Below are 27,912 nucleotides of genomic sequence, written 5' to 3'. Positions count from 1 at the left end.
CCTTCAACAAAGTTCGGCTGTCGAACACCTATTACTTTAGTGATTCAGACCAGAGAAACTTCGCTTCTAGTCAGGCCAACCAGAAGATGCAATTTACATGACATGGTTAGGCGCCTCCGTTTACGCCACAGCTTCAACTTCTGCTTTTATCCACTCACAGACTTGAAATGGCAAGCCATGCCATAATCGTTGATTTCGCCATGTTGGTTAACATTAGCAAGTGCCCTCTCCCACCGGCTATTCCGAACGCGGACAAAAGGTCTCAGGAAGTCTGGTCCAGAAGCATTCTCCCAAGACTCGACTGACTGCTAGTGGCGGGCGCTTCGTGGAGCGCCCTTCTTTGCTCGTCCCGCCCCGTCCGCATTAGCCAAGAAAGACCCTCGCACATCTGGACCTGTTTCGAAGAGAAAACCCACTGCCCGGTTCCATTCCGTCTTTCTTGGGCGTCCCAGTAGCTCGGTCGGATGTTTCCCAGGGCTTGCTCTCATGACGATGTGGTGTCTCATACGGAGGCGCCGTAGGCCTTCGCGGAGACCGCATTCGGAATGTTTTCTGCCGTTTAGTGAGGATCTGGTAGTGTTTCCGGCTCCGTTTTCAGCATCGGCACCTATGGACGTGACAAAACTATGCTGTTTCCCGTTTTCCTCCTCAAACCGAGGAGTCTTTTGTTCCCCTTTCCCTCCCTCCCTTTGACGTTCTTGCAAAGGGTTCAACGCTGCCGCTCATAAGCGCTCCCATGGCAAGTTTTGACGAGTCTGCTTGTCAAGGTTACACATTGGCATCAATTCTAATCGTCCCCTTGGAATGTAGCATCGCGGACCAGATCAAAATCTGTCGTTGCTACCTGGGATACCATGAAGCCTACATGGCTGGATGAGCCCGTCGCTGAGCAAGGTGGCAGTTCCCGCCGATCCAGCGTCAGTCCTTTCACCGCCGACTACACCATCAGCCAAACTCTACACGGCCAGTCACACTCGGAGTCCAGGCGACTGAGTGACGTGCCACCGGATTTCATCAACCTCAATACCATTGCATCTTCGCAGGGCACGTCGGCCAGCACTGAGGGTTTTGCCCCGAATACGCTCAAGAAGCAGACGCGGATCGACGACGAGGGCCCGTTTTCGCTCCTTGAAGGACCGACACTTCCCTTGCCAGGCCATACCGTTCACAAGAGGGAGAAGAACTGGATCAACAGGCGATGGAGCGACCTCATCACATTTGGCAAGTTTGTGGGACCCGGGTTCATGATTGCCGTCGCATATAGTAGGTATCCTTGGAGCACGAGGTATTGAAAGTGCAGTCGAGACTGACCATCTGACTCAGTTGATCCCGGAAACTACGCCACTGATATCGCCGCCGGGGCTTCCTATCACTTTGACCTGCTGTTCATCGTTCTGCTGAGCAACATTGTTGCGATATTCCTCCAGGCGCTGTCTATCAAACTCGGAACCATCACAGGCCTCGACTTGGCGACCGCCTGCCGCGTCTTCCTCCCGAAATGGATGAACCTCACCGTCTACGCACTCGCCGAGATTGCCATTGTCGCGACGGATATGGCGGTCGTCATTGGAACTGCAACGGCTATACACCTGCTTATACCAAAGTTGCCGTTGATCGCCTGCGTCGTTCTCACCATTGTGGACGTTGTCTTCATCGTCGTCTTTTACCGCCCCGATGGTTCGATGCGCGGCCTACGGCTGTTTGAGATTGGCGTCTGTTTTCTTGTTTTGGGCGTCGTCGTTTGCTTCTGTATTCAGCTTTCGTTGATTGAGAACACGACCGTCGGTCAGGTGTTTCGCGGATACCTCCCGTCCAGCTCCATCATCCAGACTCAGGGGTATGTAGAGAAGGCCCTCCTGCGATCCAATGGTCGTGCTAACATGTACTGTGACAGATTATATCAGTCTTGTGGAATCTTGGGCGCAACAGTCATGCCTCACAGCCTCCACCTCGGCTCGGGCGTCGTCCAGTCCCGCCTCAAAGATTTTGACATGAAGGAGGGTAACCTCCAGGAACTCCCCCGCTCCGACACAATGACCACCGTCGACAGCTACAACAAGGTCTTTTACTTCCCCTCCATGGCCGCCATAAAGCACTGCATGAAGTTCTCCATCGCCGAGATCGTCTTCTCCCTCTTCATCTTTGCGCTCTTCGTCAACTCGGCCATTCTCATCGTGGCGGGTTCAGCGCTCTACCAGGGCCAGACGTCTCTCGCCTCTGACATCTTCGGCATGCACGACTTACTTGCCAACAGCATCTCCTCCGCCGCTGGAATCATCTTTGCCTTTGCCCTCCTTTTGTCAGGCGTATCCGCGGGCCTGGTATGCACCATCGCCGGCCAGCTCGTCAGCGAGGGAGCGCTCAACTGGCGCATGCGGCCCTGGCTCCGCCGCCTCGCGACGCGCCTCATAAGCGTCACGCCGACCGTCGTCGTCGTCGCCGTCGCGGGGCAGTCCGGGCTCAGCAACGCCTTGACGGGCACGCAGGTCGTGCTGAGCACCGTGTTGCCCGTCATCACGGCGCCGCTGATTTATTTCACGTCGTTTGACAAGTACATGACTGTCGTACCCGGCGCCGCGAGCTACGGGTCTGATACGGGCGTCGTGCCGGCGCGGCGGTTTAGTGCTGTTGGGGTGAAGATGGCGAATTCGTGGTGGGTTACGGTGCTTGCTGTTTTGCTTTGGTTGATGATTACTGTCATGGTTGTGGCGAATTTGGTGTTGTTGGTGTTGAATGCTCATAATTGAGCGTTTTTGGTTTTGCTTATGGGAGGAAACGGGGAAAGGTATACGCACATTTTGGACGTTTTGACGACTGATGACTTGATGACTTGCTTGTATATTCGATACTATCATGTACGTAATGTACGAGACGGTTGGAGTGGTGGTGGGAGTTAATAGGGGGACGTATAAAGGAGGTGAGCACAATTCTGACACGACAGACAATTTTCAACTTCACTTCTCTCGATTGTATCTTGTTTAAATGCCTCTGAGATTTTACTGTCTTTGGTTCAGCTCAGTTTTTCGTATGTTGCAGATTTACCAGGACTCACTATGTGTATTGCCTACTTACTTACATAAGGTACCGAACGCCGGCACAAGATGAGATGTGAATCGCGAATATTTGATCATCGACAACTGCCCCTGCCCGGGGAGACGTGGATATACTCGCATTTCGGTCCAACCCTTCCTAATTCTTACATGTCAAAGCAAGATGCGGAATGCCATGTGGGAGATGGCTACGTTGCCGGTCTTTGATGAGATTGTCGATGACAGAACCTCTTCTATCTAGAATAGACTGGAGATAGCCGCGTGGTTTTGGGACCCTTCATGATCCTCATCCATGGGAAGAAAATATGGGCGTCAAGGCGGGCTTTCTCTCCTGAGATCTTGGAATTGGATCGACTAGGCATATAGGCATGTAGATAGGAGCACGACTTGATAATTTCACTGAGTTTACCTAGTACAGTGAGCCTGCGAGCTTGATGTGTAGACAACGTCGGAAGAGAGCCAGGTCGTTTTTCCTACTTTTGGGCTTGGAGGCGTCATCTGATTAGGCCTAGGACTTAGCTACTTAACTGTGTAAGTTATATTGGCTTCAAGAAGGCATTCGCTTCCATGGGGTTATTATCTTACTGAGTACACTGGCTGTTGACAGGTCATGATCTTCTATGAGAACGACGGAGTCTTGCTCGCTAACTGCTTCTTGCGCGCTGCGCCTGCCACTCCCCCAAGGAGTCTATACACAGCTTGCTTCTGCGATCTGGGAGTTTACCGCCGGATGAATGTCACTATGGAGGCAAATAAGGTAGTCGGTCCTTGGCCAGGGAAACCATATCGGCGGGCGGAGACAGGCTAGATATTGATTGGAGGATCTAGCAAGGGCCGGCTTGCCAGCTCCCGAACGCTTCATGATTAATTTCTGCCACCCAGCCAAGAAACGAAAAACTTGAGATTTGTCTTTTACAACACCCGGAAGGAGCCTCTCTGAATTCTATCGTTTTCCCTCAAACTATTGACTGCGGCATACAAGGAACGAGATCCCCGACACACCTAGATCTACAACCTTTTGAACTTCCTTCTCTTCGCGGCTTGGATTTAGCGGCAGGCTGGCACACTGGGGAAGCGAGCAGCAGCACCACGGACGAAAAAAATAGCTGCCCCACTCTTCCATTTTTGACAGGGAACATAAGCGGCCAATCGAGCCTCCCCGTCATCGCAGCCCCTGCATTCCTAGCCGCAAAACGGCTTGGTTAGGCTCAATGGTCTAGAGGTATGATTCTCGCTTTGGGTTCTTGATTCCTTCAAGTCGTCTTCTGCGAGAGGCCCCGGGTTCGATCCCCGGTTGAGCCCCATTCTTTTGCTTTTTCTTTTTGGCCTTACCTATCTATCGACTCTTGTTCTCTTTTGTCGCATTTTGCACTCCTCACTTTTGTCGGTTTCGGTTCTGAGCCTGGTTTTTCGCCCTGAGGAAGTTGACGTCGTGGTGCATACAAATCATGCAGTAGGTGGTGGTGTGCAAAGGAGTGTGTGTGTGTGTGTGCGCGCCCACCCACGTGCCGACAGATGAGCCAGACTTTATTTCCAAACCTACGGAGTACTTGCATCTTAGCCGTGGAGTCTGCGTAGCAAAACGTTGAACCTGCTGTCAATGTGAGGATCAACAAGCGAGTCGAGATGAGCAACGTCGCAGCGGGACGAGGGAAAAGCAGGCAGGCTTGGCCAGGGCCCCCTAACGATCCATCCGCGCCAATTTCGAGCAATCTCGAAAAGCCCACCGGGCGAAATCGATTATTCGATCCAACGTTTGGTATTCAGTGGTTCGTACTGATTGTTGCTATTCCCGCTATTCTTTTTTGGGGGATAGCCATCCCGACAATAGATGGCAGAATGAATGGTGAACCAGACCACGTAGCGCCTAGGCTGATATGCCCTGGTCACCGGTGCGCTGGGTTGCCTCGATTGTGTTGGACCCTGGTCCTGAATCTGGCTTGAAGTGAAATGACGGCATTCCGTCAGATTTGATGTCTCTCTCTTTAACCCACGCACGCGACGCTAAGGTATCTCATAGACACACACACATGTTGGAAACCCCCCCCCCCCCCCCTCCCCTCATGTTAGATGCGTCTGGATGCCACCCTGCAGGGCAGAGCAGTCTGCCTGGTCTGCCTGGTGCAGTGAGTGGGATGGGACGAGATGCCTTGGCCAGGGCAGATGCGCAGGATATTGGGATACGGCAGCGGCGGCGGTAGCAGCAGATACGGCGGCAGGAGATGGGAATATTCTTGGCTTGCAGCTGCAAGTGAGCCAGCAAGCAGGCAAGTAACCGGCGGCCAGCCAGAGAGGCACAGAGGGCAGAGGGAGGATGGCAGATGGGGGGCAGAAAAGCAGGGTTTCAGCATCCCGTCGAGTGCCCATCCTGTTCATCAAACTCACAGCGGGAATCGATACGAACTGGCGTGCGAATCTCCGATGACGGATGAACTCTGAACTTTGGACTGTGGTCCGTTGGACTCTTTCCCGACTGATGCTTCGTTACGGAAGAGGGCTCGACAGTAGAGTGACTCTCTAGCCCCTACGCCATGAGATATGTTTATCTGTACAGACGTATGCCAGGGCAGTCTCTTCTTCGATGGACGGAGGGATCAAGCTCAGGTGTGTGGTGTGGTGGATAAGGTGCTCTCCACGAGTCTCTCCAGACTGGTGGACGGGACTTGACGAGTTCTCGCAGGCTAAGCTCAGATACGTACCGCCGCTACTGGCCCCGTGCATCTGTTAGTGGGAAGGCCGTGCAGCTGCCATCCCTACCACACTTCACTACCTCTTAGTACTGAGCCCAGACAAGAAAGAACCTTACAAGTTCCAGACAATGGAACCCGAGATGGCCAAAGATGTGGTTCTTCCTGATATTCCATTATCTCTACTACTCCAACAAGACGAGGAAGAACAAGGCGAACAAGACGAGAAGCAACACCACAGACTGGCGTTTGTTGGAACAAGAAGGACAGAGAAGACGTATGAGAAGTGACGAGGATCGTCAACAAGTACCTACAGATACAGGCCATGCCCCATTCCCCCGAATCCCCATTGATTGTCACTGCCTCAGCCAGGGAGGTCATGCAGCCCATTGGTTCCCACCTTGATCATTTTGCCTTTGGCTGGAAAGTCCCGGCATGGCATCCTGGGCTCTTCCCTTGGTTGCCCACCTCACCGCCGTCATGCCTCCAACTGCTTCTTAAGGTACTTTATACTGTACGGAGTACATACAGAGAGAGAGAGAGAGACTTATGCCAAGGCCAACGCGTGACTGCCATGCTGTGCTGTGCTGTGCTATGCTGTGCTGAGACGAGACCTGGAGACGAGACCCTTCCCTGAGGCCTGCGGTGGGCGTCTATCTGCACCGTCTATTTCCATCCTCTCTGAGAAATGGGAACACCCCCCGGCCCTTGGCCCTTTTTGCCCACCTCATCGTCGGTGGCCTCTTTTTGACTTTCTTGCTCTTTACATAGACCTGCCCTGACCCCGTCGTCGTCCCAACTACATCTCTCCAGCATCCATCGTCGCCGAGTATCGTAGCTCCATCGCCGCAATCGCTTACACACGTACATACATAGTACCTACACAACTACACCAGCTCTTACACACACACATCCTCTCTCGAAAATCAGCCATCATGCCTGGAGTTCGTAAGTCTGCCCGTTTCCCACCCTTCCCTAAGTTCTCCCCGGTCGTCCTACTGCGAAAGCTGCCAGAGAAGCTATCAGAGCTTCCCAAAGATACGCGACGACGCGACAAATATCTGAGTCAAAAGTGCCAAGAAAAATCACTAACATGCGATGCTTCCCAACTAGCCATCGACGCCCTGGACAACCTCAAGTCCAAGTTCAAGGCCATCTTCAAGAAGAAGGACGAGAAGAAGGCCGAGGCAAAGCCCGCCGAGGCCAAGCCTGCCGCGACGACCACCACGCCCGCTGCCACCGAGCCTACCAAGACTGAAGCTGCTCCCGCCGCTGCCCCGGCCAGTACGTTCCCTCCCCTCGCTTCTTCATGTTCGCGTGAACAACCTCTCGCCAGGTTGTCGCCTCAATAAGCTCTTACTGACTGACTACGAAACAGCTGAGCCCGCTGCTGCTCCTGCTCCTGCTCCTGCTGCCGCTGCTGAGCCGGCCAAGGCCCCCGAGCCCGAGGCTAAGAAGGAGGATGCTGCTCCTGCTACCACCGAGCCCGCCAAGGCTCCCGAGGCTGGTGAGTATCCCCAACTACGGAAAATTCACGAAGAAAAAAGAAGACTGACCCGATGCGCTTCGCACAGCTCCCGCTGCGCCCGCAGCTCCTGCCGTAGCCGCCGAGGCCCCCAAGGCCCCTGAGCCCGCCACCGCCCCCGCTCCCGCTGCTGCCCCTGCTGCTCCGGCCGCCACCGAGCCCGCGAAGACGGAGGAAACTCCCGCACCCACCGCCCCGGCCGCCGCTCCCGCTGCTGCTGAGACCGCGCCCGCGCCCGCTGCCGCCCCTGCTCCGGCCGCCGCCGCTCCCACCGAGGCCGCCAAGCCCGAGGAGAAGAAGGAGGCCGCTGCCACCGCCTAGATTGCGCCGTTGGATTTCGGCCCCAACGACTGGTTTCGGAATCACAGTGTCATCTGGTTGAAGAAGGACTAGACTCGACCAGAGGTCAAGGGGCTTGGGTCGGCAGAGGAGCAAGAGAGCAATTGATGCAAGCGATTCAGCCCCGTAGCGTCATCTCTCGAACCGCTGTCTCCACGACGATGACGAAGCCACTCCAGTCACAAGGGGAGAATAAGCGGCACATACATGCAATTGGGGGTTTAGATGGTTTTCTTGCTTTCAGACCGTTGGTCTACTCATGTTCATTTGCTTAATTGTCGGATACCCATTAGTCGAGAAGTTGAATCAAGCGTACTTTCTTAAACTGACATGATCTTTGTCTTTTCTTCTCGTCCGCGGGCTGCTGTCTCCAGACGCTATAGACACACCGGAGCAACGAAAGCGACGTATCTACAAGTTGTATCTCCAGGCTATGCAGATACCATTGGTCTCGTTTGACCACTTCCCGGCTCACGTCTTGGCCCTTTGGCTTTTTTCAGGTTCCATCTCCACCCATGCCTTCAAACTAACCTCTGCTTAGCTTGAGCTACAATCAGTCGGGGTATCTATTCCACATAATAACTCATGACATCCTCCGTGTTCCTTTCCACTCTCGTCACTTTGCCCACGGCGCCTTGGTCAACGCAACCTGCGCATCAGCCGTGCCCTGCCTCGCCTGCTGCGCGCCAGGAGGCATGGCCATCATACCTGGCGGCGGCCCCCTCGCCGAAGCCGCGGATGACGGTGGCGGCGGCGGCTGTCGCGAGTAGGGTATTCCCGCGCCACCAGGGGGAGGAGGGGGTATGCGACCTATCGGAACAGCACCAGCACCAGCGCCACCTGCTGTCGCCCACGGCGCGGCCGTGCCTGCGCCGGCTTGGGGTGGGGGAGGCGCCGTTGTTGCTGGGTAGTTGTACGAGGGCTGGTTCGCGGCGTGGACGGACTGTGATACGGGCGCGGCGTTGGGGTCTTGGTCCCAGGAGAAGAGGGAGCCGAACGTGAAGTGCTGGACGACGGGGAACTTTTGGAGGACTTCCGCGTTGAACATTTTGAGCATGCCCTGGGAGGGATGTCAGTTATTACCCTACACTGGTACGAGAAGAACGTGGGCTTCACCTTATTGATCTTGCCCCAGCCGTCCTTGACGCCAGACACGTCAAAGAGGATGGGACTGTGTTCCCAAAACGGACCCTTCTTCACGTCGTTGATGAATCCGACGGCGGAGAAGTACATGTTCTCGGAGCGCTGGTCCCCGACGACGGCGGGCTTGACAATGTCCCCCGTCTTGGGCGCGCCGCGGACGGAGCCCTCCGTCGGCATCGGGTCCGAGTCCGCGGACACGGGCGCCGCGAGCTGGGCGGAGCCGAAGATGTAGGGGAGGAAGGAGTGGTCGTCGAGGCCCCATACGCCGTGGGATCCTGCTGGCTCGAGGGTGTATGTGAGGATGAGGCGGCGGACCACGCGGAGGTAGGGTTCGATTACGCCGAGGACGATGGTGCGGTCTAGGGCGGATGTGTCTGGTGCTGCTGCGGCTGCGGTAGTGGGTTGGCCATTTTCTGAGGCGGCGATGGTGTTGTTAGTGGTGGTGGTGGCGGCGGTGTCGTCGGCGAAGTAGGAGAGTTTGTAGAGGGAGCCGAGGAAGGCGAGGAAGGCGAGCTCGTGGCCCGTTCCGTAGTCCAGGCGCTGCGCGGAGCCAAAGGAGCCGAGGAGGTACGCCAGGAGCTCGGCGGCGGGCGGCTCGGAGGACGGCGTCGCGGGGAAAGCGAGGACGGGGTCGGGGATGTGTTTGGACAGCAGGGCGGGGGCGCGTTCGGCGAGGAGCTCGTGCCACTTGCGGAAGGAGACGTTGCCGAAGCGGCGGGGGCCCGGGTCCGGGGGCGCGAGGTCGATGAGGGCTTCGGCTTCGGCGAGGAGGGCCTGGAGGCGGGCTATGGAGGGCGGGAGGCCGCGTTCGGGTGTGGAGGGGACGGAGGAGAGCGGGTAGGTTGTGGAGGGGCCCGTTGGGCGGGTTGGGTTGCGGCGCGGGCAGAGGGAGCGGTTGAGCTGGAGGAGGAAGAGGAGGATGTCGCGGTAGGCTGTTGTTGTGAGAAAGGTTGCGAGGTCGGTGCCGGTGTTGATGCGCTTGGTGGGGGTTTGAAAGGTGCGCGGGGTCTTTGGGAGGGGTGTGATGGCGGGGAAGGATGGTTTCTCGGGTGGTTTTGTTGATGAGGTTGATGGTGATGGTTTTGGAGGATCCATTTTGGTTTGCTTGTGTGTGTGTACTCGTGGGTTGGGACGAAAGGGGTTGAGATTTTGGGTTGGATGTGGTTGTGTGAGGTTCTGCTCGCTGTGACTGTGGATGATAGCTTGGAGCTCTAAGCGCAACGTCCCGATGTTTGAGATGATGGAGGGGTGAACATTGTGGAGTGACGACAGAGTGTGCCTTAGTCAGCGGCCATGACTACAGCGTACAGGGTCTACGAACAATTAAAGATTCTCTCCCGCTTCAAGCTTATTTTCTCCCGAATTCCTGATAGAACTTTCTCCAAAACACACCGAATTGACTTTTGGCTCGAAGCAGACTTTTGGACGTGTCAAACGGACTCACACTTTCTACTACTTGTGCGAGACCGAGACGAGACCGAGAGTATGTATCAAATTGTATTAATTACGTCTATGCTTAGGTTCTATCCAAACCTCGGTCTGTCTGAGCGCCGTCTATGGCCTCCCTATTATGAACTGTATGTACCTCTGGTTGAGCTCTTGGTAAAGGTGTGAAAGAAAAGGTAAAAGTCTGATGACAAGAAGGACTCGGAAATGACTCAATGGCCCTCGTTTCGAAGAGGCCATCTATTAGATCAAAGGCCGCGCGGCCCTGAAGTTGGTGGTGCGCCAAGGTTGAATGGTTTGCAAGTGCAAGTCTCCCTGGGTCGAGGTTGACGGTGTTCTCGGTAGGATGGGCTCCAACCTTCTTTCTCGTTTCCTCTATTTTAGTTTGTCGCTCACAAACTGTTTAATCTGGTCGCCGTAGATGCTGGGATACTGTAGATGAGCAACGGGATCATTGCCGTTGCAGCAAAACGGGTCTGCTGAATCACAGAATGACTTGATGTTGCCTCCGTTCGGGCATTGAAACCCCTGAGGTCGTGGTGCAAACTGGTGTGCGTTAGTAGCTGCTTCTTCTCTTTTGTATATTTCTTCCACCACCTTACCCCTTGCGTTTTGCATGTGCCAACCTCGTAAGGAAGGCCAGCGACGTAACGTGGGTCACCCATGAAGATGGCGACTTTCACCGCGCCGAGTGCCTCATTGGAGATGAGAACATTGACGTCCTTGACCCCTTCAATGCTGTCTCCACCACCGCAGTACGCGTTGTCCATGATTTGAGCACCCTGATTTCCATCAGTCAGATCTGTCTTTGCTAATGCAATGCCAACATGCAAGACATACCTGAGAGAACCCCAGCATGACAATCTTCGTCTTGGGGCACTTCTTGTTGAAGTCGTTCACGGCCGTGGCAACAGCCGCCGTCCCATTCTTCACCGAGTCCGCGTAGCTGATTCCCAAACAGTCTGACGACCCTCCACATGCGGGATAGTTGATGGCCTCGTTCGTGGCCCCTTGATTTGCCTTGGTGAGGTCGTCGACGATGCCAGCCGCGGCACCAAAACCCGGCGGTGCCGTAGTCTCTCGCGCTCCAAATATATGAATTGGTGGGCAGTCTTTCTTGCCTTGTCTTTGCTGGAGTTGCTGAAGCGAGTGAGGTGAGGCCATAGCCTGGCCGAGAAGGAACGCAATTCCCACACTGAAACGCATCTTGGGCGACGGCGCCGTTCGTCGATAGGAGCTCGTGAAGAATCGACCTGAAGGACAATCGACATTAAATCAGTCTTGTTGCAAAGACAACTAGCTGGCATATGAAGAGGGGTTCTGAAAGCGAAAGTACAAAGTCAAAAAGAAGAAACCATGATAACAAATGCAAGCCTCGCCGAATGAAAAATTGCCGACCCCGTTTGAACTTTTCTTTAACTCTGAAATGTCAGAAAAAGCCAAAAACCTGCTTTGTAGTTGTAGATTGCTTGATCGAGTAGACCGTTGCTTCCGGCAACAAGATTTATTTGCCTCGTGTCCGGGACGGGAAGAACCTACCTATTGCCCGGCACCTCGACACCCACACCGGCAAGGACGGCCTCATTCTTCCTTGCGCTTCCCATCACAGTTTTGGCGCGTCTGGCCAAGAATCGAGTAGGGACGAAACGGATGCGGTCGCCACCATAAGTCCATGGCCAAAAGAAGCTCCGACACTACATGACGGCATGAAGCTCTAGCTCCGGGAAGCTGAGGGCGGGAACGGGACATGTCGCAGCTTTTCAGACGAAAATAAAAGGCTGTGGGCCTGTGGCTTCCAGTTGCTGAGCCGCATCATGCACGATCGGCACGATTGTTTCCAACTGTTGCCAGGTAGATAGAAGAGACCACTTCAGCTGAAAAAGACCGATGAACGAGTGAGAGCTGCAGAAGGAGATCAGCGTCCGATAGGTTATGGGTGAAACGCAGTGGACTTGGATAGCGATCTGGGTTGGAACACGTCGATGTTTGACATGGACCTCCATGCTCGACGAGTCTGTGTGTTGTTTAAAGAGAGTAAGCTCCCATCTCGGGTACGCTTCGAAGTGGTGTGAGGGTAAGGGTTGCCTCTGCCATGATGCTGGCTTCTTTCGCCTCGTCGGACTACCTTGAACTCATCCGCGAACCTATCACGAAAGCCAAATCTCGAGGAGCCCATGTCAGACCATTGCCTTTGGGCCAGACTCAATGACACTTTGCATTGAAGAGATTCCAAGGTCATAGATAGGGATTGATGAGAAACCTGTTCATGATGCTAAGTGTTGCACTTGCAAGCCTAGTTCTCGTCAAAAACTGTGTTGATGACGTCTTGGCGGAGAATTCGCTCCTGGAAGTCGTACTCGGCTCTAGAAATTTGTCCAATTCGGTAACCATCGGACTAACATGTCCTGCTGCGTTGTAGAAAGGAGTGAAGACATCTCGATCAAAACTTTGAACAAGGTGCCCAATACGGAAGGGATGAGCTATCGTCGGAGAGGAGACCGAGTCAAGTACAAGGAAGGGTGAACATGTGAACCCCAGCGGTGGACGCAGCCCTCCTACAAGATAAGGGCCTCAGAAACCGCATTCGAATGCTGTGGTCATCGGGTTGCTTGTGCATACTGTCGTGAGCACAATCCTTCGAGTTGGTGTTGAACATGCTGACTTAGGAAACGTGAATGTCTCCGTCCAGGGCAGTGTCGAATTGAGGGACCCTTCTTGCTGACTCAGCCGGAAGGAGGGGCCATCGCCGGCCCCGCCTGCGGGCACTAGCAACATGATCCCTGCTCGGAACACGCTCTGGTCGGAAGGCATTAGGAGCGCGTTCCTGTCGCGATACTTCGTCGGTAGCTGCTTCATCCGCGTCATTGGACGAACGACGGATCGTCGACAATGAGACGCCAAGAGCACTGAATATCAATCGCGGTCACGTCGCCTTGCTTGAGAGAACATTCCTCAAGTCGACCTCCTACCTAGGACACAACCGTATCCCCGGTCGAAAGACGGCGATGCCGGCAGCCACCAGGAAACGATCTGTTCGGCCGGCGAAGAGCCAAGCTGCGGGAGATAGCGAGAGGGCCATACCGACCAGCAGCATTGATAAGGTTCCGGCGGGAACCCGGCGCAGCAAACGTCTCGGTCACGTTGATGTGGAGGACATTAGGGATTTTGAGGCTATACGAATGAAGAGAAGACGAAGAAGTCAGAAGGATGCGGAGGAAGAAGATCAGGTGGACGTAGATCAAGGCAGCGTCGAAAAAGATGGCCAAGGAGAACGAGATGAACAGACAACAGAAGATGGTCCAGACGAGGAAGATGAAGAAGTAACAGACGACCAAAGCGAAGGTGCAGCTCTGCCATTGGTAGCGGAGGCACCGATGGAAGCACAAGTAAGCTCAAGCCATTCCAAATTACTTCAAATAGCTTACAATTTGATCCTGCAGATTGCCAAAAAACGAGGACGGCCGAGAAAGATACGTGAGGATCTCCGGGTAGATACATTGCGTAGGGAAGCAACGAATACCCATCGTACGAACGCAAGCCGTGCCGGAAAGGGGCAGATAACTCAAGAGTCCAGTCGACTCTCGAGAACGAAAGCGACGAAACAAAGTGAAGGCTTTCTGAATGCCGACGCTTCTCAAGCGACGCCAGACCCAGATAACGAGGACGAACCTGCCGCTGCTGCAGGCCTCAGAGCGGATATCTATGAGTTTGCGAGTAGCCCACCTAGAGGGTCTGCCGTCGCAGTCGACCTTTCAATATCATCATACGAAGAGGACGAATCGTCCGATTCGCGATCTGATTCACAAGACCCAGACAATGGGGATGGACTGTCTGTCGAGCGCGAGACTCAGAACACAGACGGGGAGGGCGCAGAGCAAGGCTTGGCGCAAGGCTCAGAAGAAGGCGACGGGGATGGTGATGATGATGAGCAACTCTACAACGATCCAACTATGGCTGAGTTGCCGCCGTCTGCACAAGTAAGGGGGGATGATGCCTATCCAGGGGATACCGACTCCCAAATGGAGCCACATCCAATAGAGCCAACGCAGCAGCTTCGACGTTTGGTTGATGATATGGACCCTTTGACTCCTGACCTCTTTCCGGAGGTCGATTACGAGTACCCGGACGATCATTTCATCTTTCACAAGCCCGAAGAACAAGACCGACTGACCGCGGCGGCAGTCAAATCACCGTCATTGAAGAGCATCAAGGAGTTGATGAATGGGGTGGGTTGGATGCGCTCCAAAGACGGAAGAGCAGTTGACCTCACAACCGGGCCGGCGCAACTCTCGCAGAGAACTCAGCCTCTCTGGGACCGAATTCACCTACTCAACGATTTCTGGGAAGGAGCACCTCGTGCGCCCCTCTTCAGTAAACAATGCGACTATTTGCATTCGAGCGATGCAGATGCGGTCGATGCCAGGCACACCTTCAAGGAAGTCGACACACTTGTTTATAGGATAGCCACGAAAGCGAAGAAGCCCAGCCCCGGCGATGAATCTGACATGCCGGCGCCACGTTTCGTTAGGGAGCTGTACGAAAGTGTCATTCCTTTGCTTGTGGTCACGCTTGGAAACGTATTCCAAAAGGGTACTGAGCACAATACATCACATTACACCGGGTCGTTCACGAAAACGATGTTGCAAATTATGCACAGACTGGTTGCTTGGATTGAGAAGCTATACTATGGCATGCTCTCAAACCTTGCGAGGAGGAGGCAGAAGGAGCAATTACTATCCAAGAAGCTCAGTCGAGGGAAGCTGGCCGACTATTTACGAGGCTTCAAGCGAGAGCTGGATGTGACTTGGACCAAGGTCAATCACACGATTCAGCGGCAACGACTTTACGAACAGCGGTTCGTTGAGAAGAAACAGAAGGAAAAGCGAGAGCGGCACGAATACGAAGAGACCAGACGACGACAACGGGAGTTTTGCGATAGACGACTGGAAGAGCGGATTGCAGCCGAGAAAGCACGCAGAATGGCAGGCTCCCCGCAACAGAGTCAACAAAGCAGGTACGAGAGACAGCAGGCTGGACCAGTGAATCGTCATCTACATACTACGCGAGGATCGGTGGACGTTGAGCCCTTTGCCTGGCCTGAAGCAGATGCCAAGTGGCTTCTACAGACGTTGTCCGCAAGACCAGACTCTGGTACTCAAGCGCTCGCAATGATGCTCAAACGCGACGAAGGCGATGTCATAGCTATGATCAGCTTGCTTAAGCAAAGCGCCAGGGCACACGCAGCATCGAGAGGCAAGGAGGTTCCGGCATTTGCAGCAACTTGAGCTGAGAAGTGCCGACTTGTTGAGATACACTAGCTGCGAGTTTATTGTCTTTTGAGGATACCCACACATTCCTAGCGAGCGTCCCAATATCATCATTCCGGGCATATGAGAAAGCCTCGATTTATCAAGTTCAATCATGTCTGCGCGCAGGGTTTCGCCTACTACCTCACCTCACGCGTAATCAGCGGTGATGACTCGCAATCAGCGTTTCGGATGATTCCAATTATTACCAAACCGTTTCCTCTATGCGGTTGCAGTTAGCGAAGAGCATGAATCATGCCCCAATCACCGGTCAGAACAGCAGCAATTTTGACACGAAGGCTCTGCTGGAAGATTTGACCATGGAGAGACGATATCACGATACGACGTCAAAGTGACGCCGTGAGGTTGTGTCTTCTTAGCACGGAGTTAGAAAGGGCTATAGCAGGATCCGGAAACGGCATAGGTGAGCGGCCACAGTGTAGTCTGTGTAGTGTCGATTCCCTCTTCTTCCCACGTGGGCACCTCCGATCCGATCCCACCTGTTCGTGTCATTGGGCTGGGGGGCCGGGCAAAGGAAACGGACGGCCGGCGCAAGGGGGCGTGGGAAACAATCGCCATAATCTACACAGTGAGGAGCAGGAGACGGGATTGAGAAGGAGAGGAAATGCGCCCATAGCTCCTGAACCTCTGGAACCTCCTCCTCAGGCTCCTCTGGTTGCGGCGGCCGCCAGAACACGCGCAAAAACATCTGCCGAAGATTTTGGCTTCGGGGGGGCTGATAAGCCACGTAAGGCGACGCCGTGACACTGGGGCCCGTTGGTTGGGGCTTTTGGGAGGATGGGGGCACGACTGGGGTGCGCTGGCCGTGGGGCCTTCGGCAGATGGTTTTTGGGAGGAGGATTTGAAAGAGCGGGAGATGGAGGATGAGGGTTGGTCCCTGGAAGGGTTTGCCGATGTCTCACTGAGAAGTAATTGTCAACTGCAGACAGCCTTCTCGGTCTCTCTTCCTCGTATAGTGAGATTAGACATTGAGAGATGTGTCTGGTTTCGATTCGGAGAGCGAGAAATCGCTTGACTTACTTGGAGCGAGTGAGAGTAACGAGCTGGAGTTAAAAAAAAAAAACAAGGGAATAGTTCAGCTCGCTAACATCCAAGAGACATTCCTCATTCATGAGCCCTTGAACTAGGAGATTCGAATTCCTTGACACTAGAGACACTATGGAATACATGATCTGTTTTACTATGAACCGCCGAACCGGCGACTTTCCCTCGCGAACGATGGCATAGGCCACTGGGGTAGCATTTAGGGCGGCGCGACGGCGCACAAGCGTGCGGTTCTTTCGGCCTTCGACACGTGAGATGGAAGGTTGGTCTACTGTGCTAACACGGTAGGGGAAGTTGGATCCAGACGACGGCCCTATTTTTGGCTTTTGGGCTTTAGAGCGATCAACAGAGCTGGCCGGATCATTTGCCGAGGAAAACTGAATCTCGAGGCTACTTGTTTTAGAACCGGGTTGAGTCACTGGTTAGTGTACAGTATTGAGGCCTGTAGTTAGTGTTTCTAACTTCTGTTCCAGCTTCAGTCTGACAGTCTAGAACTGGGCGGTAAAACAGTCCAACTCTGGGTTGGTTTTCCACTCTTTGGTGTAACAAGTATCTTCACTCGGTGTGATGTAAATATGCACTGTTTGTGGTGTTTTGTACCATTTTGGAGTTCTTTCGCCGGGTCGTTCCTGACTGGAAACGCCTCAAATCTGCACAAACGGGCAAGAACTTTCTTTTTGCGACACTGTTCGAAGAAGCAACAAGACGTCAAGCTCATGTGCTGTAACCCAACCACATCTCAGATACCTAATACAATATGCCATCCCTCGGCTACTATGCCTTTATGGTACCTAATCCTTGCGGCGGTAAGGCGTCACTGGGCGATGCATGTGCGGGGAACCCTTGAGTTGTCAGTGAAGCCAGGTGTCCGGGGCGGGAGCGGGTATGCGGCACGTGGTTGGGGGAGGAGGTTCCAGAACTGCTGGATGAGTACAGGAGACTCCGACGAGAGGGCCGATGAGAGGGCCGAGAGAAGCCGGGCTATTCGGGGGGCGGAGGATTAATGGGCGCCGAGGCCGAAGCTTGGAGAAAGGCTCATACGCGTACGAAGATCGCAACTGTGCCGTTCGCTTCGCTAGGGAGTGTCCATACGAGCATGTCGTTTCCACAAGCTCGTGCTTGTGAAGGCTCCGTGTCTGCGGTGAAAACAAGGTATCATGGCATGAAGGGGAGGGTCCGGCGCCTGTCTCTCCCTCCTTTCGGGGCCGAAAGCGTTTGACCGTCGCCCCGGCACCAATCACGTCTCATTCCAAGCGACGCTGCGTCAGGGACCAAGAAGGCTACTGCGTTGGTAGGGAAGGGGTTCTCCATGGATCAACCCCATACGTGGAGCCCTGTGATGTCTTGGACTACGGGAGTTGGGATGGACTCCGGGCCAGAAAGTCGGCAAATGAAAGTCGGATCGAAGTCGAGCTTGGATGTCTCTGATTGCTATGGAATTATGAGTTCATGATCAGTAATGGAGTCAAACATTTCTTGTTCTTTCGCCCGTCTCGGCGATGTCGGCGAGCCAAAGGAGTGAGACACGTTGACAAAGGGGACTGGACATATTTCCTATGTATGGATAGCAGGAATGGGTCGGTATCATGGCCTGGTAGGCCGAGGATTTGTGAACAAAGGACTTCTAATTAGGGAGAGTATGGCTCTACTGTATTTGCTTGAGGCTGTCCAGACCCAAAACAAGACCAAGATCGAGACCATGGGTTCTTGAAACAGCAGCCATGAGTGAGACCGAGAATGAGAGTGAGAGTGAGACTCACAGTGAAAGAGAGAGAGGGAGAGAGTCTGACAGAGCAAGTGAGCGCATTTACAACTGCCGTGCCCCCCACCAGATGCCTTGGCCATGTCATGCCTGTTTCCAGCATCCTACGGGGCCCCTCCCCCGCAGATAAGGTACCCCAACGGTGGGTCGGCGCGCCGCCCGATGTCTTGAGAGTTGCGCAGCTTACCGCCGACAGAATGCTGCAACTTGCAGCTGACGGGATGCCTTGAGGAGTGCTCCGGAGCCTGGAGCACTGAGCAGTCGGTCGAGCAATTGACCACTCCGTAGAGCATCGAAAGCAGACATGGGGGAGGCGGCTCCATCTTCCCGTTTCTGCATAGCTCTCTTCTGCACCTCTTCCGCCTCCGACGTGCCTTGTCTCTCGAGTCTCGCGGGGTTCGTTCTGATGCGGCAGTAATGCGTCTGGATATCATACGAGTCCAGCCAAGCCTCGGATAACCCGAATCAGCGCTCTCTGTTCTCGATCAGGATCGTATCCTCGGGGCCAACGCTTTCAGTGAGCAGTAAGGTACGGTTAGGCGAGTGCCCGCACTTGGGACGAGGGCCCTCGAGTTCTCGACAGAAATATGAGAAATGCATCTGCCGAAGATTCCATCACTCATGACTAACCTTCAGCATCCTGACCAAGGTGTCCACCACCCCTCCATCACCTCCATCTGGGCTGGGGGGGGGGGGGGGTGCTTTGGCGGTAACTCTTCCTCGCAGACCTCATTCTGTCTTGTGGGTGTCCGTGTCCTTGCCAACACGAGCGTTGACGTTGAGGCTGCTTCGGCAGGCAATCGAGCCCCTCATTCCAGCTCTGGTTGACAAGCTGATCTGTCTCGCTGCGAGTGCGACCCCCCGGTGGAGGAGGACCATGATGGCGCAACATGAATGATGACAATGACAGCGACGACCTGCCGTGACTCGTTGCTCAGAGCATCATCCGGCTCGGTCCCTTCGGCAGCGGTCACACACACACTCTCTCTCTCACCATAGGCACCAAAGACGACGGACGGCGGGCTTGAACTAGGGTCCCTCACCCCTACAGGCTACAGCCTACAGGCTCCTACCCCAGGATCTCTCATGACTTGGCTGGAAATCCCTCGCGCGCCAAGTGGGAGCTGGACATGCTGTACCACTCACACCAGAACATCCCGCCGGTGTCATTCTGCGAGCCTCTGAGTGGCCACCGCAAGCTGCGGTACCTGAGACCCGAGCTAGCGTCGAAGAGCTTGCTGCGTAAGGTGTGGCATTCCATTTGCTCTCGTCTTCTCTCTTTCCCAGGACATGACGTTGGGGGCTCCCACCTGTACAAAGTACCCCGTCCGCGTATCTTGAAGTCTGAAGTCTTGATTTCCTCTGGTCGTCTGGGGGCGATTCGATGGGCTGCTTCTTTCCGTCTAACCTCTAGTATACGGCCACGGCTACGGCTCTGGAAACAGACGCCGGCGCCTTTGGGGCCACACTCTCTGCTGATGTTTGCCTCCCTCTTGGACTTGTCACACTGTCCGACTTCTGCTCTCTTGTTGGACCGGACGACTCGCTCCATCTTCAAACGACCAGCCAACGACCCGTCTACCGAGCTACTGTTTAGCACACGATTCTAGTACACCACGATTAGTGATGAGTGTAATCGTCAACGTCTTCGTCTTCCGAAATCGCGTGGCCTTGAACGCCGGACGATTGGTACAGTCCTAGTCCTGGTCACCCCGAACGGCACCTCTCGGCGTCGACTATCCTCACTCATCTTCGTGTTCTTCCAGCCTCTTCCGTGTGGCTTTATCTTGCAACAGCGAGTCTGTGACACCTTTCCCTCTCTCGCCGCCGCCTCACCCTTCGGCACGGCGCCTACCATTACCGCCTTCTTGTCTCCCCCGAGTTCCTAGGTTCTCTCCAATTTTTCCACATTTTTTCCACTTCGGATCCGCCAGTCCCCCAACCCATATCCCAGAAGCGCAAACACCCTTGCGAAATTCTAACTTTATTCTGTTCCCGCCCTCTTGTCTTGTCTTGTCTCATCTCGCACGAGACTCTGCGCCGAATGTCCAACGCTCTTCCCCTCGGCCGTGGAGACTAAGGTATTCATAGTCAGACACTAGGTATCCGTAGGCAGAGGATACCTCGTCAAGGGTTGGAAACCTTCTCAAGCTCCTAGCCATCCTCCTAGGCTCTTCTCAGTTGCCCCCATTCCCTTCCCCCCTCCACTTACTACTCTCCGAGCTTCGTCCTACCTTGCAGTTACGCGGTGCCGTCTCGTCTTGGCTACATTACTGGCGGTGCCCATAGATCGCCGAGAGGTTCCCAATAATTTACTTGCCGACCTGCCGCCCCAAAACCAGACACACACACACACACACATAACACGAAAAAGCTAAGCGCATCTGCCATCTCGACGTGACGCCTGTTCCTCCTTGACTCCACCCCGCCGAGGCACAGTCCGCAGGACCTGCACGTCGACCATACGGCATGCCCCCTCGCATACCTCTTCCTGTAAGCCCCATAGGATCCGGTCGACACATCCCAACATAGAAACAGGGTAAATTGCACTTCGGTACCTGAATCGGGAATTCCATTTCACGCCCGGCTACATCAACTTGGATCCACCCGCTTGGAGGTTTACCTTACAGTCTTCTTATACCGAGGGTGCCGCCACCAAGACCTTTCTCGCTGCGTTTTGTTATACTCAACGGCCAAGCTCCGTCTCATGACAACACAACCTCAGTCAAGATGCACGGCATTACAGAAACGATACTAGAGACTTTCGCACAGCACTGGCTCTCAATAGGCCTGTCACTTATTGTAGCCTGGCTGGTGAAGAACCGCTATAACAATGGCCTCAACAAGTACCCAGGACCCTTCCTGGCCTCATTAACAGACTGGTGGCGCTTCTTCGATGTAAAGGGCTGCCGTCCAGAGGTTACACATCAAAAGTTGCACGCAAAATATGGTGACGTCGTCCGTCTCGGCCCCAACACTCTCTCCTTTGCCGACCCAGCTGCTTTGAAGAGCATCTACGGCCTGAACAAGGGCTTCGTAAAGGTAGAGTCCATATGGTTATCTTCACAACATATACAGCAACTAACCGTCTAAGTCCGACTTTTATATCGTCCAACAGTCTATTGCCAAGGGCTTCAGGCTCGAGTCCCTTTTTAGCACGACAAACAATGACTTCCACTCTCAGTTCCGTCGTTGCGTCAACTCGGCCTTCTCCATGTCCGCCTTGGTCCAGTATGAGCCCTTTGTCGACAACACGACGAAGCTCTTCCTCTCTCAGACGGAGAAGCTGTTTGCTGGAAACCCCGAGGGATGTGACTTCACCACGTGGTTGCAGTTCTACGCATTCGACGTCATTGGAGAGATCACCTACAGCAAGCGCCACGGCTTCATCGAGAAGAATGAGGACATTGATGGAATTGTGGCCTACCTGGGCAAGCTGTTCCTCTATGTCGCACCGGTAAGTCCATCCAGAGTATCACTGGAGCTACTCCAAGACAACTAGCTAACATGTCCGAAGATTGGCCAAATCCCCTTCCTCGATCTCCTGCTCCTTAAGAACCCAATCTACCTGAAGCTCTCCCAATGGGGCTTCATCGACGCCACCTTCCCCGTAGCCCGCTTCGCCCGCGACCGCATGGCCGAGCGCCTCCCCGAGCTCGACGGCAAGGAACCCCTCCTCCCCGTCACCTCGGGCAAGAAGCTCGCCGAGCAGCCCGACCTCCTCTCCAAGTTCCTGGCCGCGCGCGAGGCCCGCCCCGAGTTCATGTCCGACATCCTCGTCCAGACCATGGCCGTCAGCATGGCCTTTGCCGGCTCCGAGACCACCGCCATCAGCCTGGCTGCCGTCTTCTACTACCTTCTCCGGACCCCGACGGCGCTGACGCGGTTGAGGGACGAGCTGGATACGTTTGCGCGGGAGGGCGGCTTCAGTGATAACGAGACGGGACTGGTGACGTGGACTGAGGCCCAGAAGCTCGTGTATCTCGATGCATGTGTCAAGGAGGCCTTCCGCATGCACCCGGCCGCCGGTCTGCCGCTGGAGCGCATCGTCCCTGACCAGGGCGCCGAGATTGCGGGCCACTTTGTCAAGGGCGGCACGATTGTGGGCTGCAGCGCGTGGATTATTCACCGCCGACCAGAGATTTGGGGTGAGGATGTCGATACCTACCGCCCGGAGCGTTGGTTGCCGGAGGAGGGCAAGGATGCCGCGGCGGAGGAGAAGAGGATCAAGGAGATGAACGGGCACATGTTCCAGTTTGGCATGGGCAGCCGGACGTGTATCGGAAAGAACATTAGTCTGTTGGAGATTTACAAGGTCATTCCGAGCTTGCTCAGGAGATTCGACGTAAGTTTGCAACACTTTGCTGTTGTAAAGAGAGGACTGCCGATACTGACAATGACTAGATTTCCTTCAAGGACCCGAGCCAAGAGTGGGAGCTGGTCAACGCGTGGTTCGTCAAGCAGAACAACTTCCAGGCCAAGTTTTCCAGGAGGGATATCATTACCAAAGACAGTACCAACGAGAAGGTTGAGTCATAGAGACTACGTGAGGTGTTGTTGTAGATGGACCATGGTTGTTGACGAGATTGACGACGTGGATGAACACTATAGAAGTAAAGATATCAAAAACCAAAAAAAAAAATCAGAAATTGTTTATACCATATTATTTCTGACATGCACCTATATCTGCATCATTTCGTGAGTTTTTTTTACAGGATGTATTTCGGCAACAGGTCTTGTTCTACTGAGAACAAGCAGCGGAGACCTAACCCAACTCCCTTCTTCCACGTCTTTATATACACCATTTCGTATCCGATAGGCCCCTTCTCCTTTTAGGTAAATGCAATCTTCGAACAGGATATCTTTCGGCAACAGGTATATATGCATCCATCTCGACGCCCAAGCAAAAAAGAAGAAAAACAAACACCATTAACAAGAAGAAAAGAGAGTCTGAGAACCGGGCTCACTCAAGCCCACTCAAACTCATTCTTCAACCCTTCAACTCCACTCTCATCCTCGGTATCCAAGTACCCCGCGATCCGCCCCTTGGGATCCCACACCCTGCGCACGTCCATCAGCCTCTTGCCCTGCTCGTCGCCCCAGAACTTTGTCCTGCGGTACCGGAAGTCGGCGTCACCGAGATACGAGCCCGACGCGTGCCTCTCGACGCCGGCCATGATGTCGCTCACCCAGCCCTGGCACCGCTCGTCGTCCTCGGCGTCCGGGTAGACTGTGTAGAGGGCGAAGTAGTGGTCCGACTGCATGCTGAGCGCCATGTCGGGCATGGTCTTTGCCGCGCCGTTGCTGGTGCCGTTGGCCGACGACGGCGTCTCGCCGGCAGTCTGCTGCGCGCGCCGAGAGCAAGGATTCATGGAGAAGTACAGCGCAAACGACTGCGGCGTGGGCAGCTCGGTGAACGCCTTCTTGAGGACCTTGGGCACGTTGGCGTCGTTGGAGACGTAGGCGTTTTCGGATATGTAGCGGTGGGCGGGCGGGTTGGAGGCGTCCTGGTCGACGTACTGCTGCGGGAGGGAGGTCGGGGTGGCGAAGACGGTGGCGAGGGGGCGGGAGGGGTGGGAGGAGTGGAGGGGGATGAGGGCTTCCGGGTTCGCGGAGAAGGAGACGAAGTTTGCCATGATTTGCGGGGTGGTTTGGCCTGGTGGTGTGAGGGCCAGGAGGACGATTTCGAGTTCTGGGGAGGCTTTTGGGGAGATCTGTTGTTGTGTTAGTGGTTGTTGCGTGAAATGTCAGGAGAGGATGAGGCGTAGACGGGTCAGAGAGGGCTTACCTTGATCACCCAGTTCAGAATCTCCTCGAAGCGGTCGAGGGAGTAAAAGTAGAGGGACTGGAACATGCCCGTCAGGGGGCGGGTGCGGAGGTGGAAGCGGGTGACGACGGCAGGGAAGCCTATTGTAAGTCGTTAGCCAAGTCTTCTTCTCTATCCCCCGATGAGTCGGGGAAGGCGAAGGGGTCGGCCGGAAGTCACGTACCCGGTCCGGCGCCGCGCGCGGCCCAAAAGAGGTCGGCGTTCTCCGTCTCGGAGCAGCGGAGCTCCCGTCCATCGGCCGTGACAACCTCAATGGCGACGATATTCTCACACGCCCAGCCCCAGTTCTGTCTTTTTGTCAGTTCCTCCCTTTTCAAGAATTCGACATCCCAGGCCGAACAAACTCACCTTGCAATTCCACCCCATACCACCCTGCAACAAAAACCCACCGAGCCCAACATCAGGACAATGACCACCAGGGAAAAACCTGCCCATCCCCTCAATACTATCATCCCCAGGCCCGCCAATCTGCCCAGCCAGAAACCCATTCACCTCCCTCCCCGTCCTCGCCGGCGCAACACTGACAATGCCCGTCTTGGAATCATACGCGATGCCATCCTCGTTGCCGCTGCCCGCAACACCTTTACCCATACTCCCCAAATCAATCAGCAGCGCCTCATCGCGAACAGACCACGCGGCCCACGAGTGCCCCCCCGAGCGAACGCTCACGCGCCACCCCTTTTCGTTTGCAATCTTGACGGCCTCGACGACGTGGGCTTTGCGCGTGGCGGTGACGACGGCGGCCGGGCGCCGGGAAAAGTCGCGGCGGGCGTTGAAGACGCGGCCCCAGACTGCGGTGGAGTATTCCGAGAAGGGGGTGTCTTCTGCGTAGAGGATTGGGAGCGGCGTGGCGGCCGGGGATGGGGAGGAAGATTGCTGTTGCTGCTCCGCCTGCATCTTTGCGAGTCGAGGGATTCTCATTGAGTCGACTTCTCGGGGGGGACGAGGCAGGATCTGCGGGTTGGGGGTGTTATAAGAGTCGTCTAGTAAGGTAGGTAGATCGCGGGGGAGCTGAATTCAGATAGGACCGGGTGTTTCCGTCCTGGGTGAAAGAATGATGGCGTCTTGCTCTAATTTCCGTCCCGTCTTGGTTCTCTTCGATCAAGATCTCTTTCTTTTGCTGGTTTCCCCTTAATGTTGCTCTACCAGTCAGGTAGGTATTGTTGCGGCTTGAAGCTTGTGATATTGAGACAACGGATCGGGCCTTGGTATTCCCGGGAAATCTGGAGCTGAACCCGGTTTCGCGGGCGCGGGTTGCCTGACAAAGACTCAAAGGGCCAAGTAAGAAGAAGGCGTCGAGTCTAGTATATGCAAGCTGAGCTTTGGCGGGCGTAGATATGTAGGCTTATGTAGGCTTAAAGGGAGGAAGCCGTAGTTTGTATCGTCTCCGGTCTCGATGGATTGATTTGAACTCGAACTGGAGCAGTAACGTAGGTAAATCAATCTTTCAGCTGAAGGAAACAGCGCGGCGCCTCAAAAGCCCTAAATACTGTCCGCCCTCTGCCCCTCTTATATGGCCTTTCCGAGAGCTGTTTGTTTATCTCGCTGTCCTAAGTCGAGGATTTCTGCGATTTCGCAAGCCCGCTGGCCCAGCTCTTTCACGTTTGTACGCTAGTCGTTATCAAATCAAACGAGGTGTTACGAGCAGCTTGGATAAGCCTGCCAGTCTGCGTAACACTCGCAGGCTTCGCACGCCTCGCTTGCGCTTGCTAGTAGGAATGGGGCCCTGTCTAGACCTGTGCCGACTGGAGCTCCCCAGCTGGGGGGGGTTTTTGGCACCGTGTCGGCGCGTCCTGACTCTCCCTATGTAATATGCGGCTGGTCCAGAATCCAGATTGAGGTAAAAGGGTTCGGCGGAATAGAGAAATGCGGTCTTGGGTTTGTTTGCTATCAAAGCAAGCTTAAGCCGGATAAGCTTCCGAAAAGGTCCCAAGGGGAATAGAACAGCAGAAGAGACCCCCCGAGAGAGAGAGATCTTCTCCCGCTAACAATCCTTTGGAATGCAAGAATCGAACGACAATTGCCTTTCGGTAGATGAGAAATGTGGATAACAAAAGAAGTACGAGGTCAAAGCAAAAGAGGATCCAATGCGATGTTTCCAACGGCTAGTTGTAGAAATTTCAACGGCAATTCCGTGTTAAATAAGAAAAACAGGACACAGCTTGTAGTTTCATCGCGTCTTGGAACGAAGTCACCTTACTCTCACTTATTCTCCACGGGATCAAGACAGAAGAGGGGAGTAAAGAGAGGCAGAAAATCCACCCATCCACCATCAGCTAATCCTCCACCCGGCGCTGCGCGACGACCCCTCCCTCCCCCACTGTCCCGCGCAATTTCTGTTCCCGTGATTGGGCAGATGCGATTCATGTCTCTGCAGCAGTTGGAGTGTTTCTGCGTCAAAAGAATGCCGTACCGTGTGGCATGCCAATGTTGTTGTGTGTTACAGTTGTTTTCTGTGCCGCCCGCCCGCCCGCATCCCGTGAAACCAAACAGCTTTGATGTACTCCGTGGACCGTAGGTATCCGTAGATCGGAAGGCGGGGAGACTGAGAAGAGACAGAAGGCAAGAGATCTGACGAATGATGGGGATCATGACACCAGGAAACAGCTTTACTCAGCGGCCAAAAGCAAAGCAAAGCAAACCTAGGTATCCCACCTCCACCCGGGCCCAGGCCGCTGACGAAAGCCTCCGTGGCCTCCGTGGCGCATCACCATATCCCAGGCCACCTCACCTCACATCACCTCATCACGACGAACCACAACCTCGGTCCGTTCTCAAGGAATGGTAAAGACAAGAAAGAAAGCCCACCAGAGGGAGAAAAAAGGGGGCCACAGCAATCTTCAACACTACGGATACTCACGGCGACTAACCAAGTCCAACCTTAGCCCCCTCCTCCACGAGCCGCGTCAACCATGGAAACCACTACTTCGTAGGCTAACTAGTATTGCTTAGCAGGGAGCCTAAGCCGGCCCGCGGGAGACCGGAGCAAGCACGCGGCACTACCCATTTCGCAGCTTTCGTAACACTGCCACCACGGCCACCTCGTGGCTTTGTCTAGACATGGTTAACTACCAAAGTTATGAATTCATGGCAGAGCCTGGGCCCTGAAATCTACGGGACCTGGATTGTGGAAAATCGGATCAGGAACCCGCACACTCTCGACTCACTTCGGGGGTTCCTGGTGCCCAGTCTAATTACCACGAGGAAGTACGGATAGCGCTTCCGCGGACCGTAAGTTCGTAAGCCATGGTGTGATGGCCGACGGCAACATCACCAGTCACGGCAACTCAATTTCCAAGACAAAAAGTTACAGCGCCGGCGATGGAGACCCTCGGGCTCGGGAAAAGTTGGGAACTGGCAAATTTGGGCTTGCAAGAGGAAAAAGGGGGTATCGTCCATTGCTACCTCGTCCCGTCACACGCAAATTCCTCCAAACAATTACACACATACACTCACTCAACCGCATGCCAAACTATTCTGACACGCTACACAGCACAGCAGCAGCAGCACCTACAGCACGACAACAGTCGGCTGTCTCTCCCCATTCTCTCTATCCATCTCCTGCAGATCAATTTGAGTATCAGTACGCAAAACAAGCACTTCTTTTCCCTTTCCGTTGCCAGCGCGTCTGTAGTCGAGCAAGTGCAATGCTTTTTTGCCCTTTCAACTAGACGCGCCAAACAATGTAAAAACCCCCGTGCTGTGTATTAAAACAAGAAACCTCGATCCCGACCAGGCGGGGTGGGCGAGGAGAAGCGGCCA

At 54.6% G+C, this 27,912-nt stretch overlaps 9 protein-coding genes across 9 annotated transcripts; 4 read left to right on the top strand and 5 right to left on the bottom strand.

Annotated features, from left to right (window-relative positions):
• Positions 1-854: 854 nt before the first annotated feature.
• Positions 855-2,747, top strand: CABS01_06656 (metal ion transporter metal ion transporter; the record flags this gene model as incomplete). Its single annotated transcript, XM_060540021.1, has 3 exons — positions 855-1,263; positions 1,324-1,837; positions 1,895-2,747. The coding sequence occupies 3 exons, from the start codon at positions 855-857 to the stop codon at positions 2,745-2,747; spliced, it is 1,776 nt and encodes a 591-aa protein (XP_060403705.1).
• Positions 2,748-6,672: 3,925 nt separating this feature from the next.
• Positions 6,673-7,583, top strand: CABS01_06655 (uncharacterized protein; the record flags this gene model as incomplete). The annotated part of the gene is made up of 4 exons (XM_060540020.1): positions 6,673-6,685; positions 6,851-7,021; positions 7,116-7,244; positions 7,312-7,583. 4 exons carry the CDS (start codon positions 6,673-6,675, stop codon positions 7,581-7,583), a joined length of 585 nt encoding a protein of 194 aa, XP_060403704.1.
• Positions 7,584-8,217: 634 nt separating this feature from the next.
• CABS01_06654 (phosphotyrosyl phosphate activator protein) lies at positions 8,218-9,839 on the bottom strand (the record flags this gene model as incomplete). Its single annotated transcript, XM_060540019.1, has 2 exons — positions 8,218-8,661; positions 8,718-9,839. 2 exons carry the CDS (start codon positions 9,837-9,839, stop codon positions 8,218-8,220), a joined length of 1,566 nt encoding a protein of 521 aa, XP_060403703.1.
• Positions 9,840-10,565: 726 nt separating this feature from the next.
• CABS01_06653 (cutinase) lies at positions 10,566-11,396 on the bottom strand (the record flags this gene model as incomplete). The annotated part of the gene is made up of 3 exons (XM_060540018.1): positions 10,566-10,736; positions 10,793-10,972; positions 11,031-11,396. 3 exons carry the CDS (start codon positions 11,394-11,396, stop codon positions 10,566-10,568), a joined length of 717 nt encoding a protein of 238 aa, XP_060403702.1.
• A 1,799-nt stretch (positions 11,397-13,195) lies between these two features.
• Positions 13,196-15,475, top strand: CABS01_06652 (uncharacterized protein; the record flags this gene model as incomplete). Its single annotated transcript, XM_060540017.1, has 2 exons — positions 13,196-13,576; positions 13,631-15,475. The coding sequence occupies 2 exons, from the start codon at positions 13,196-13,198 to the stop codon at positions 15,473-15,475; spliced, it is 2,226 nt and encodes a 741-aa protein (XP_060403701.1).
• A 1,091-nt stretch (positions 15,476-16,566) lies between these two features.
• On the bottom strand, positions 16,567-16,980 carry CABS01_06651 (uncharacterized protein; the record flags this gene model as incomplete). Its single annotated transcript, XM_060540016.1, has 1 exon — positions 16,567-16,980. A coding segment is annotated over one exon (414 nt), but the record flags the coding sequence as incomplete, so codon positions are not given.
• A 2,402-nt stretch (positions 16,981-19,382) lies between these two features.
• Positions 19,383-19,875, bottom strand: CABS01_06650 (uncharacterized protein; the record flags this gene model as incomplete). The annotated part of the gene is made up of 2 exons (XM_060540015.1): positions 19,383-19,613; positions 19,732-19,875. 2 exons carry the CDS (start codon positions 19,873-19,875, stop codon positions 19,383-19,385), a joined length of 375 nt encoding a protein of 124 aa, XP_060403699.1.
• Positions 19,876-21,053: 1,178 nt separating this feature from the next.
• CABS01_06649 (cytochrome P450) lies at positions 21,054-22,862 on the top strand (the record flags this gene model as incomplete). The annotated part of the gene is made up of 4 exons (XM_060540014.1): positions 21,054-21,365; positions 21,418-21,780; positions 21,841-22,668; positions 22,728-22,862. The coding sequence occupies 4 exons, from the start codon at positions 21,054-21,056 to the stop codon at positions 22,860-22,862; spliced, it is 1,638 nt and encodes a 545-aa protein (XP_060403698.1).
• A 428-nt stretch (positions 22,863-23,290) lies between these two features.
• CABS01_06648 (uncharacterized protein) lies at positions 23,291-25,047 on the bottom strand (the record flags this gene model as incomplete). The annotated part of the gene is made up of 4 exons (XM_060540013.1): positions 23,291-24,037; positions 24,112-24,230; positions 24,314-24,437; positions 24,499-25,047. 4 exons carry the CDS (start codon positions 25,045-25,047, stop codon positions 23,291-23,293), a joined length of 1,539 nt encoding a protein of 512 aa, XP_060403697.1.
• Between the last annotated feature and the right edge of the window lie 2,865 nt (positions 25,048-27,912).

The sequence above is a fragment of the Colletotrichum abscissum genome (assembly GCF_030869225.1).
Source record: "Colletotrichum abscissum strain IMI 504890 chromosome Unknown Scaffold_14.1, whole genome shotgun sequence".
In the NCBI taxonomy this organism is placed as follows: Eukaryota; Fungi; Ascomycota; class Sordariomycetes; order Glomerellales; family Glomerellaceae; genus Colletotrichum; species Colletotrichum abscissum.
This window is presented reverse-complemented; position numbering and strand designations above follow the sequence as displayed.